Genomic DNA, 12,363 nt, shown 5'->3' with positions numbered 1-12,363 from the left:
TGTATAATTGTGATTAATTCATTTCCTGATCTTTCAGAGAGGGCTGTGTGTTTTTCCTTTTCCTGTCTCCTTCCATGCCTTACATAAAATAGACATGAATTGTCCTTTCTGTTGGATGAATTCACTCATTCATTTCTAGAAGCCACAGTGTGGTCCAGGGTGGAGTGAAGGGAAGAACATCAGGGTTATAAGGTCTGTGATCCTGGGAAACCAAAATTACCCTTCAACCTCAGAATGCCAGGCCTATGAGGTCAAGCCCCCAGTGTTTATAATAATGAAAGTTAGTCACTAAAGAAAACCATGAGATGTAATACAAGTAAAGGGTGTAAAGAATGAACATATATCTTCATTACAAATGCATGAAAAAAAGACAGAGACATAGAAATTAAAGATTGAAGAACTTAAACCAAACTCTATCTTATTATATATATATTTTTACATCATTTTTCATTTCTGCACAATATATTCATTTTGATCTTGGTTATATTTTCCATACAATTCCCATCCCCCCTTATTTTGACCCTAATCCTCCCTTCACTCCACCCCACCACTGTAGTGTGTCTCTGGTTAAACCGAACTTTCAATGGTGATTTTGTTGGTGTCCTGAGATTAGAGGTGTGAATTTTCTTTAGGTTCTCTATTTTTCAGATAATTCCCTTAATTAAAATGGAAAACATTTTAAAATGCAATGTCTTATTATTACTGGCCAGGTTGTAGTGATTTCCTTGGAAAATCCTCCCTTCCTTTCCACTCCCAAAGCCAACGGCCCAGCCCTGGCCCTCCGCACCTCAACAGGGTCTCCCCCTTCCAGCCTGCCCAACCCGCACAACCTCTTTTATGGCTCTCAGAATCTTCACTGACTCTCTTTCTTTTTCTCTATGTGAGAACTCATTCCTGTGCCTGTCCTTCAATCCCATGAGGATGTGATCACACATTCTTTCCAGCCACTCCCAAAGCATCTTCACCAATTTCCAACACTAATTGAAGGACCATAGCAGAGACGGGGTCATAGCCAGTCAGCAAATGCATAGTTTGGCTCATGAAGTATTCTTGTAAAAACTGAGCTAACCTTTAAATATTGACGTTTCACATCAGTATCCAAATTTCAACCACTTTAAAAAAAAAAAATAGAAAGATTTGACCAGATGAGTCTCTCATCCCCTCAAGGCTATACAGTCTGGTGACAGTTAACAGGAGCTGAGTAGCGACTGCGCCCTTAGATGGGGCCTGTGTTCCCACCACTCATAGCATGGCCTCTGGTGACTCACAGGGCACAGAGAAAGGCATTTCTTCCTCTGAGCAGAAACGGCTCCACCCAGAGTGCACAGCTTGGCAAGACCAGCACAGACTAGATGGATTTCAGTCTCCTCTATCCAACTAGGCTGAACTTTCTCACTGAGGAGCCAGTGGCATGACCATAGGCACCACAGCCCCCCTCAACACCCCCCCAATACACATACTTAGGTGTCTGGTCTTTGTAGGCTCATATATCTAAAACATCCAGAAGTATGGCTGTATTCTCTGTCTGTCCTTTATCCTCTCATCTCCCAGTCATAACCAGCTGCCAGCAGCTAAGAGTATTGTCTGTCTCCCTATCAGAAATGGGAAAAATGCTTCCCACAAGTGCTCCAAGCTCAACTCCAGTTGAATCACCCCTGAGTCAGTCCATTTTGGTCAGGACAATGCCAGACTCTAATCAATTCAGTTTAGGTTATTGGATGGTGATTAGGCAATATTTCTAAAGAAAAAACGTGATTAACATTTTATCCAGGATAATGCTTAGCTGTGCCCTGGTGGTACATCTGAAGTACATTTTAGCACAACTGATACCTCTCCTCATATGCCAGCTCTGCACCTCATTTTGGGAAGACCAAAAATGTTCACACACTAGTTATATCCAGACACTCACCTCTGGCTGAACAAAGTGGGCTGTAACGATGGCCAGGAGTGGTTCCCTGAAAGCAAAGCCTTGTCCTTAGGAACATAGGAGGGTAAGAATAAACTCTGGGAGAGTAATTCACAAATATTTCTTATACTTTCTTCTAGATAGGAAAGAAAATTAAAAGGAAGGAACATTACAGCTGTTAAATTTTAACATGTGATTCCCTTCAGATGTGCTCCCGGTTACTATGGTAACCCCTTGCTGATCGGAAGCACCTGTAAGAAATGTGACTGCAGTGGAAATTCAGATCCCAACCTAATCTTTGAAGACTGTGATGAGGTCACCGGCCAGTGCAGGAATTGTCTCCGCAACACAACCGGATTCAAGTGTGAACGCTGTGCCCCTGGTTACTATGGGGATGCCAGGATAGCCAAGAACTGTGCAGGTACAGTACTAGAAATCCAAGGTCAGCTACTGGCCAGCAGGTGTGTGATAAGAGAAGATCCTCTATCAACACTGATTTGAGATGAATGTATCATGAGGAAATTGTGTCACTTTGAAAGAGCAATGTACATTCTAGGAAGGTCAAGCCAAACTCACCAGAGATAAATATTTTTATCGAAACAACTACTGTGATTTAGTTTATGGGGAGAATAAACCATAAGATATTAACACAAATGAACTCTTATTTTATATTCATCCAATTTTGGTCAAAAAAAAAATCCAACTTCTGTAGATTACCTATTTTTGACCAAAGACTGAATGAAAGCTTGTGTGATTCACATCAGTTTGCTTATTCTGAAAACTAAGTCCCTTTTTTCATTTATATTTGGTGAAATGACACTTGAGGAAAATAAATTACTAAGCCCAGGGTAGAATTCAATCACCATCTCCTCCCCATAATTTCTTGAAATAGGGTATTTCAGGGATAGTATAAGAAACCTCCACAGCTGAAGCTGAAATGGACAAATTTTATACATGATTTCATCAATCCATTTACTATATAAAGTGAAACTCTTCAGAAGTAAAGTTAAGCTTTCTTCCTTGAGGAATAAAGGAAGGCTGAGATTGAATATTTCTTATTCTTTTGTGACTCTGAGGAGATAAAGGGCAAGGAAAAGGGATCTGGCCATTGCACTAAATTTCTATTGAAAACCCTCTCACTGAGACCGATTCCCATTTAAAGAAGTGAAAAGTTTAAAAATGAGGAGGAAGCACATGTGATCTTCAGATGTCACAATAAAAGTAAACTTGTCTATTGAAAAGTCATGCTCACAGAGGCTTAACACCAGGGATAAAAGAAAGAAGAGAAGAGGTCTGCGTCCAGTCCGTCGAAACAGAGAGAAAGCAGGTCCCAGAACAAGCGTTGGCAGAACTGATACCTTAAATGTTGACATCCTGATTCTCACAACATTTACACACTTGGGTTTAAATTGTATAGATGCCAGAGACTCTAAGGATGAAGCAATAAAGCATGATCTTGCTGAATTGTTTAATAAATCTACATTTTGTGGAACATTAAACAGCTGAAATATAATAAATGTCTCCCTTGAAGCTAATTTTTTATGATTATTCTGAAAAGACAGTGAAGAAGTGGGAGGAAATTCAGAATTCTATTCCAGCTCATTGCTAGCTTAGGAAATCCTTTTTAAATGTCACAAATTAATTTCCATTCCTAAACTTAGTGGAAAATAGTTTGATGAGATTAGGATTTGTTTGTTTATTTTTCCAAAAGGCTTTCTGGAAAATCATTGATACTAAGGAACTCTCAGATCTAAATGTACATAAATCTGTTGTTCATTCTATGATATTATCCCCAGTTATCCCAGAGATAGTTATTTGGAGGTTTGGAGTCAGCCTTGCCAAATGAGTGCTGTGGGAGCCAGGAATGGCTCTTGGGACTCCTCCCTCACTCCTCCCTGAGCTGCTCCTCCCTCGTATCTGGCAAAGATCAACCCTGGAGTTAGATTCAGCTGAAGAATCAGCCTGTGATGACTCCAATTGAATGATGGGCTCTGTGATTGTCTTGTACCTGGTACAATTTCCCAGGAGGTTTTTTGGACTGAAGTAGATGCACAATCATGTCAGAGTCCCCCAAAAATGGGGAGAAGAGTCCTCTAGAAAATTTAGATTCACTTTTGATCCAAAGTCGCTGTAGGGTAAGGAAAATGTGTCAGGCTTTTCTGCCCTCCCGCCATCAGGATAGATGATGAATCCTTGCGGTCCTGGATGTATGCCTGATGGCAGGCACCTGGAGTAGAGTGTGGGCATATGTAGATGGGATTCACCTGGCTAAGATGGCGCTTTTAAGGGTGGCGTCACGGGGAAGCCAACAGAAGCCAAGAACAAACAGAAGCCGAGAAAGGAGCAGAGAAGCCGAGAGACGAAAAAGAGAGAACATGAGAGAAGGCCGGAGAGCCCAGATAGAGTGAAGACTTGCTGGGGGCTGGTAGGCCTGCCAGCCTCATGGCCCCCCAGCCTCCTGGCCCCCCAGCAACCTTGCCTGCTGTGTACCAGGTAAATCCCAATAAAAGCCTGCAAAAGCCACTGAGGACTCTGACTCCTCCTTTACCCAGTCTGCTGGATCAGAAAACCTGCTCTGTGTCCATTCCTGACCCTACAGTCACTTTGAAAATTTCTCTGGACTGGGCCTTAATTACAAGAGGAACATCACAGATTCCACATAGTCTTAAAAAAGAATGTAATTAATCCCCATTGAAGAATTATATACTAATAGTATTTCCAGAAACTGTAAAAACATTGCCATATTTTAAGCATTAAGAAATGAATCCCTAATCTCTTGCTTTTGTTTCCCACAGTGTGCAATTGTGGGGGAGGCCCGTGTGACAGTGTAACCGGAGAATGCTTGGAGGAAGGTTTTGAAGCCCGTACAGGCATGGACTGCCCAACCATAAGTAAAAATAACAGTACATGATTGACTAACCCCACTTTCTCTAATGTGCTACAGGTGTAGGATTAAGAAGAGCTATGTAAAAGCCTCTCTCTAGAAAACCTGAGTCCCACCCCTGGCTTTAACTCTGTTTGTGCCTCAACCAAATGAAACCCGCACATAAGATATTCCGTAGTCTCCTTGATTCCAATAGGCAAATAGGTGATTCACATTTAAACACCTCTATTTTGGAAAATGTATTTTATCAAATTTCTAAATTCAATATCTTATCTAGTGGGTAAAGGCAAAGTCAGAAATATAACTCCCAATGACTATGGTCATTTTAGTTCCTTTTTCCCCTCAGGTCCTCAGATTATATGAGAAACAGCAATGCTGTACTGGGAAACTGGGATATAAAGAGATTTAAGGCTTTTCTCAAATCACTCCAAATCTGAAGTGACACAGGAAATAAAATATTCAGGTGTTAGGAAATGGAGCTGCCATCATTTTTTACCCACCTGAATTTTTCTGTTACTCCTGTCAATCAAATCACAAGTAGTCTTGATAGGGCCAATACCTGTTGCATTTCAAAACAAATGCCCAGGGCCAATCTTAATGACTTCTCAAGCCTAGAAAAATTCAAGATTGTTTCTTAGAAGGATTAAAGAAAAGCTTTGCTTAAGAAACCCTTCTATCGTGACAGCAGTAGTAATATTTGCCTTTAAGTAGAGTGGTTTAAATACTATTTTTTAATATTAAGTATTCATCTTCCCCAAACTAAATTATCTTAGCACCCTAGTCCATCTGGACACAAGAGATTAATGCTACCAAAATATCACATCTAAGAAGACAGGGGAGGATGGGAGGCACAACAGAGCAAAATTTACGCACTGATAGCACAGGTGGTACCTTCCTAAGATCTCTAGAAGGATATCAAGGTGCCTGCCTGAACCCACACATCTTTACCAGCGGCCAGATGTCCTGACTCAGGAGTCATTCTTTTGAGAGAGCAGACAAGTAAGACCATGTTAAACTTCAAATAACAAATTAACATATTAACAACCATTAACACCTAAAAATCCATGTCTCCATTCTCTGAAAGAAGGTACAGTCTGAAGGAAAGATTGGGAACAGGGTAGTTTCAGAGAGCAGTCAGACAGGTTTCACAGCATATCCTCCAGTCCATGTCCCACAGGAAGGCACTTGGTCCCTGGGGGTGATGACAGTGGGCAGAGGAACTCAAATGTGTAATACAAATGTAAAATGCCCACGACCTACCTCACTGTGCGCCCAGGTTCAAACAGACCTTTGGCACCGTTGTCAGATAGCAGGGAACCATGCTCATAAACAGGGTATTTTACAGACCCCCCTGCTGCTACAGTGGAGGTTGTCCAGACGGGGTCAGGTCATGGGGAGGCACTGAACCACCCCTGGATGATGCAAAGGCACAGCACTGGGACCTGAGTCACAACTCAGGTCAGAAAAGGTCATTGGAAAATAGGGGTGCCTAGCAAATAGCTGTCTTCCCCAGTAGAAACCAAGCCAAAGACCAAAGCCAGACATGAAGAGAGACATCCCAGTGGGCTGTCCCACACTGAAGAAAAGTGCACAAGGCTTCTGCTTACCCACTCATCTCTTAGATGCCTTGCCCTTTTGTGCTTCCCTTCTTTCTTAGGCAGGAACTTTCCTGCTGCATATGTTGTTTGTTCTTTGTTATGTTTCAAGCAGGAATAATGTCTTATGCAGAGCTTGGCTCATCTTAGACTCTCCTCCACTTTGAGTGTAAGGACTAGTTATGTGTCCCAGAATAGCTCCTCCAAAACCAAAAATAGAAATAATACTAACCAAAGAAGTGCACATAACACTCTACTTAAAGTGGCATGCTTTCCAGTTAACTTTTGCTTTTGAAGAAATGACATGCCCGATTTTCCCCCAGGCTGTGATAAATGCATCTGGGATCTGACTGATGACCTTCGGTTGGCGGCACTCTCCATTGAAGAAAGCAAGTCGGGTCTGCTGAGTGTGTCATCTGGTGCTGCTGCTCATAGGCATGTGAATGAAATCAACTCCACCATCTACCGCCTCAAAGTATGCAGGAATGTTGTGCCTTCTGTGTATTTTTATTCTGTTTTCACAGGGTTATTCCGAATAATTAATACCTTTCTCTGATAGTATCTGAGCCCAGTGCTGTACTACAGATTATTACAACCATGAGCTTCAGTCTAAACCAGGATCTGCCATCTATAAAAGAGAATAATTTGGAAAATAAGTGACTGAAAAACTAGCATCTGTGTACAAAGCTATTTAGGGAAGAGAAAGACTTATTTCCATGGTGAAGTTGTACATTCATTATTGTCATTGCCACAAACTTACCATTACCTTAGCCTAGTATTTTGAGGAATTTCCCTAGAAACTTCTCTCTCTCTCTCTCAAACACACATACACTCCCTCCCTCTCTCCTGCCCTTACCTTTCCTTCTCTCATTTCCCCACACTTATGCACACATTCAACAGAGACTTGCTGTTTCTCCTCATAAGTCTAATAGTTAATATCTAATAAATGCATTCAAGGCAGGCTACAGTCAAAAAAAAAAAAGTGCTTATATAGCTAAGCTTATCTAAGAGGTGTGATTTCTTTTCCCCTTTAAATCATGGACTTTCTATTATAGCCAAATGATATAATTTTTGGCAGTGATATTGACCCAATATCAAAGTATAAAAAAAAAAATGGGAAATTATAGAGCTGAATGGACTCATAGTGCGCATGCTCAGTAATTATCCTAAGCAAGCATTCTTAGGAATTATTCTTGTCTAAACTTACCTGTTCTGAGCCTCGCTGGGGGCGCAAAGGGTTAAGATGCAACCTATGAAGCTATCCACAGCCGCTACAGCACGAGTTCAATCCCTGGCCAGGGAGGTGAGCCACATGGCACTGCAGACATCTCCTGACTCACCCACTACTCCCCTCAGCAGTTTATTTCAGTCAGTCTGCCTGTTCTGCTCCCCACTCTGTTTCTGGTGAATCCTCTCACCCCCCCACACCTCTGGCCCATGCCCCGGTTTGTGTATGCATAAATAAATAAATCTTAAAAAAAAAAAAAAAGAAAAGGGTGTCCTTCCTACATGGCCAGCACTGTCCAGGCCAGGATCTCAGGCTGCTGAGCAGAGCTCACAGAATTCAGCCCCCAGAGCCCTACGTGCTCTCCCACAGACCCCAGCCTTCATGCCAGCCTGCAGCAGCAGCCCGAGAACCATTATTTTTGGGAACAGAGGCTCACACTTTATACTGTCTTCTTACAGTGAAAGAGTTTTATGTATAGCTTTACAAACCTGGTGTGCACATCTGCTGATTTTTTCAAAACAACTTTTTCCACAGACAAAATTGTCAGAAAGAGAAAACCAGTATGTCCTAAGAAAGATACAAATCAACAATGCTGAGAACACAATAAAAAGCCTTCTGTCTGACGTGGAGGAATTAGCTAAAAAGGTATGTATTCGGTTTCTGGGACACCTTGAGAGAAAGGATTTTACTGATGTGAGTCCAGCTACTCAAAAAAAAACTGAGGCTTAACATTGTCCAGGAAAAAAAATGCAGTGATTCATGTGTCATTAAAATAAATCAAGGCAAGTTCTGTGGAGAAAGTTAACATTGTTGGTCTATGGCATTTCTTCCACTTTTGATTAGTTTCCTTGAAAAACTGTTGATGGGCATTTTCAATGTATTTGCTTCTGATTAATATGGTGGGTATATATTCTAATCAGGGTAGTCATTTGACTGTTTACCTTAGCTTATTTATTTATTTTTAACTGAGATAACATAACATTGAGGTACCCCCATCAGGTTTTTACCACCATAGTAATCCACCATCAACTCACCCATAATTCACCTCCACAGACAATTATATCTAGCATTTTATAGTGAAAAGTCATAGAGCACTCAGAAATAAACTCTATTCTATAGAACACAACATTGAAATGTTTGCTAAGAGATGTATTAATTAATGAAAGGAAAAAAGAGAAATTATACTGAGAAGGAAATTTTGTAGTTTGGCAGGAAAAATAATCACTTTCAACCCTCAATACATACCATGCACTAAAATAAATTCTAGATAAGTTAAAGATTTTAGTTTAGATTTCAGATTCACAAGAAAATAGAAGTTAGTGATTTTAAACCCTGAATTTCAGTGTATATTTAATACACTTAAAGATAACATGAGGAATTATAATAGAAAAAGATAATGGGTCTGACAAGATAAAATTTCAAATAACCAGTAAAACATTTACTAAGTAAGTGAAAGCATAAAGTAGATTAAGGAAAACATTGAGGGAAATATGACTTGTAAAAGCTCTCACAAACTAACAAGAAAAATAGTGAAACGTGGACAGTGTTGAAGGGAAAACTATTAAATACACTCCCCAAAACCTAATGGAAAAATATCTTTCCTTTGTACTAATGAAAACACAAATAATTCTCAAGGCACCATACTTAGCAAATTAAAGTGTTTTAACTTTTTTTTTGCAAAGTATGCACCACTGGTGCTATGCAGAGTGCTTTGAAAATTTTTCTGTCAGACACTAGTGTTTAATACTATAAACTGTTGTAGTACTTTTCAAAACAATTTTCATTTTCTCAAAAACAAAGTTTAAAATAATTTTGATAATCTCTTTTTGTCTTGGACCTCTTAAACTTTTTAAGATACTATGCTTCTAAAATTGTGAATTATTCTAACTGGACTTTCAACTATTTTGAAATGCGTATGAAAATCGTATTCTTCCTTCCCATGCAATGGTGCCTATTAATCCAACCAGGAGCACTTAAGAGCAGCAAGAGTTCTTAAGTTTCAAAGGAAATTCCAAGAAAGAAATCTTTGTGAAAAGTCATTTTTATTTCATTTCAGTCATGGTTGGAACTTGCCAAGTGTGTCTCAGCCAAGATTAGTTTCTCTGACAACTCAGACATAGAATTACTGATCTTTTTGTTGTACAAATTTCCTACCTCCAAAATATTTAAATGCAGGCTTTCAAAGGGAGGAAATACTGCAAGCTGAAGGCGACATCACAGTGTAAAAATACTCCCAGGCAACAGTAGGCCACCAAAGCAGAAGATTGATGATTAAGTTACTAGAATGTTCACCCAGCTGTTTCCATTGATTCTTTTTTTTAATATTTATTTATTTATGCATACAAGAACCAAGGTATAGGCCAGAGGTGTGGGTGGTGAGAGGATTCACCAGAGACAGAGTGGGGAGCAGAACAGGCAGATCTACTGAAATACACTGCTGAGGAGAGCAGCGGGCAAGATAGGAGAGGTCTGCTGCACCATGTGGGTAGCTCCCTGGCAGGCCGGGGATGGAACTTGTGCTGCAGAGGCTGCGGATATGTTCACAGTGCTGTGCTTAACCCCTTGCACAAGCAGGGAGGCCCTCCATTGATTCTTATTCAAAATAATGCTCTGATGGTGCAAGAATCTGCTGAAACATTTCAAAACAAATAGCCAGTGCTGGTCTTAATAACTCCTTGGGCATCCATGAAGTCCTTAGTCTAGTAAAGTCCATAATTTATTCTTAGAGGATTCAAGAAAAGCTTTGTCGCAGAGAAGCTTCTATCAAGAAAATAATTAATATTGAGCTTAAATAGAATGAAAGATTTCCCCGTGGAGTCTCACAGTGATTTAAAAAAAAAAAATCACAATAATGTTGCCTTTTACAATCTGTTTGCAAATCACCTGAATGTCATGTGACCCAAATCTCGCAATGGACATCAAGCTAAAGTTATTGGTTTTGTTCCAACCATCATATTCCAAGTCCTCTTGCTCCTTTTGGTAAATCCTAGAGCCTCTGCCCACCCCCTGCTTCTGGAAACTCCCTAAATAGCTGCCCACATGCCAAGTATGAATGTATGTTCACAGCCACTGCTTAAAAGGGCCTCACTTTTACCTTTGCTGATCATGCCTATAATGGGAGTGCCAAAGACTGCATGTCCAGATCCCCTCTCCCATGTTCTGAACCACCATGTTCAAAGTCAGAGAGTAACAGCCTATGAGCAAAAGTGAAGGTGGTGGTCTTCTCCCAATGTTAGTGCTGTCCCTTGCCTTCTTGGCTTGAAGGTACACTGTGGAGCCCGTGCCCTGAGCCCCATCTACAAGTAGCAGGATGGTGCTGCACCATCTTCTCCATGTCTCCATCACCTTGCTCTCCTCCCGACTCCTTCAGCCACAGCAAAATCTCCCTGCATTCAATGTACACAAAGAGAGCTTTAGGATTGAAAGCACCCTACATTAAAAGCACCCTAGCCTCATCTCCAATCCTAAGAAAAAAGCATGACAAAAATTAGAATGTTTGGGGCCTCCCTGGTGGTGCAGCGGGTTGAACGCCGCGCTGTGAAGCTGTCCGCAGCCTCTGCAGCGCCTGTTCGATTCCCAGCCAGCCAGGGAGAATCACACATGGCACCATAGACCGCTCCTGTCTCGCCTGCTGCGCCCCTCAGCAGTGTTTTCAGTCTGCCTGATCTGCTCCCCGCTCTGTCTCTGGTGAATCCTCTTACCCTCCCGCGACTCTGGACTGTACCCCAGCTCTTGTATTAATAAAAAAAAAATTAGAATATTTGAATTACAAAAGCTTTGGTTCACACATCATGATTATGGTAGGTGCTAAGGGTGCTGAAAGGAATATAAAAAGTTCCCTGCTCTCAAGGGACTCACAGTCTAGTAGAGAAAACAGAGATATAAAAAAATAATTGCAACACAGTATTCAATAATAGAAGCATGGTACAGGCTAAAGAGATTAAGAAGTAATAATTAACTCTTCAAGCAGGGTCCTTTACGAAAGTCTTCTTCAAGATTATTGCCCTGTGTATTGAAGAATAACTAGAAGATTATCAAGTACTTCCAAGCAAGGGATAATTCCAGTGAGCTGCAATTGTCCAGAGAAGAGTCTTGATTGCTACCTTGTCTTCATTTGAAAGGGGATAAACTGAGGCTGAGGTAGTAGGAAACAGGAAGAGGGCAGAATGGCAAGTAAATTAAAAGAACTTAGTGACCAACTCAGTATGTGAAGTAGCAAAGAGGGAAGCTCAGTCTTGCAGAAATGGATGGCTAAGGCTAAAGACAGAGATTTGATTACTCTGGACAGTTAAGTGTGAGATGCACAGAGGATGATTCAAGATTTGAGTCAAAGAAGAAATCAAGGCTGGAAAGATACTTGGATGTCATTAATGTTTAGGGACTAGGTAAAGCAACAGAAGTAGGTGTCACTGCAGAGATTCTGAAATGGCACACAAACATTCTTACTAGTGTTCTTTCAGCACTATGCCTGTTCATGCTTGTCTCCTGAAGTGACTATTAGATGTTTCTCCTTTTACTATGGAGAGTGTCCTATTTTAAACAATAAAGTATATCACCCTAGATATTCATAATCATCCTCACTTATTCTGTTGATTTTTTTTAAATATTTATTTATTTATTTATTTATTTAAGCACTGGGTACAGTCAGAAGTGTGGGAGGGTGAGAGAATTCACCAGGGCCAGAGCGGGGAGCAGAACAGGCAGAAGGACCGAAGTACACTGCTGAGGGGAGCAGCGGGCGGCAGGAGAG

At 40.8% G+C, this 12,363-nt stretch overlaps 1 protein-coding gene across 2 annotated transcripts in view; it reads left to right on the top strand.

The window, feature by feature from the left end:
- The window catches only part of LAMA4 (laminin subunit alpha 4), a 138,006-nt gene that overhangs the window by 50,500 nt on the left and 75,143 nt on the right, over positions 1-12,363 (top strand). Inside the window, exons 5-8 of one of the 2 annotated variants that reach the window (XM_037520257.2) lie at positions 2,113-2,327; positions 4,702-4,797; positions 6,709-6,860; positions 8,148-8,258. In XM_037520257.2, coding sequence (XP_037376154.1) covers positions 2,113-2,327; positions 4,702-4,797; positions 6,709-6,860; positions 8,148-8,258 — 574 coding nt within the window. The remainder of the gene's footprint in view (positions 1-2,112; positions 2,328-4,701; positions 4,798-6,708; positions 6,861-8,147; positions 8,259-12,363) is intronic. The other variant, XM_037520256.2, reaches the window with a different exon arrangement.

This window comes from Talpa occidentalis, unplaced genomic scaffold (genome assembly GCF_014898055.3).
Source record: "Talpa occidentalis isolate TD23 unplaced genomic scaffold, MPIMG_talOcc4v2.1 talOcc4.2, whole genome shotgun sequence".
Lineage (NCBI taxonomy): Eukaryota > Metazoa > Chordata > Mammalia > Eulipotyphla > Talpidae > Talpa > Talpa occidentalis.
The sequence above is the reverse complement of the archived record's forward strand: the minus strand, read 5'-3'. Positions and strand labels throughout refer to the sequence as shown.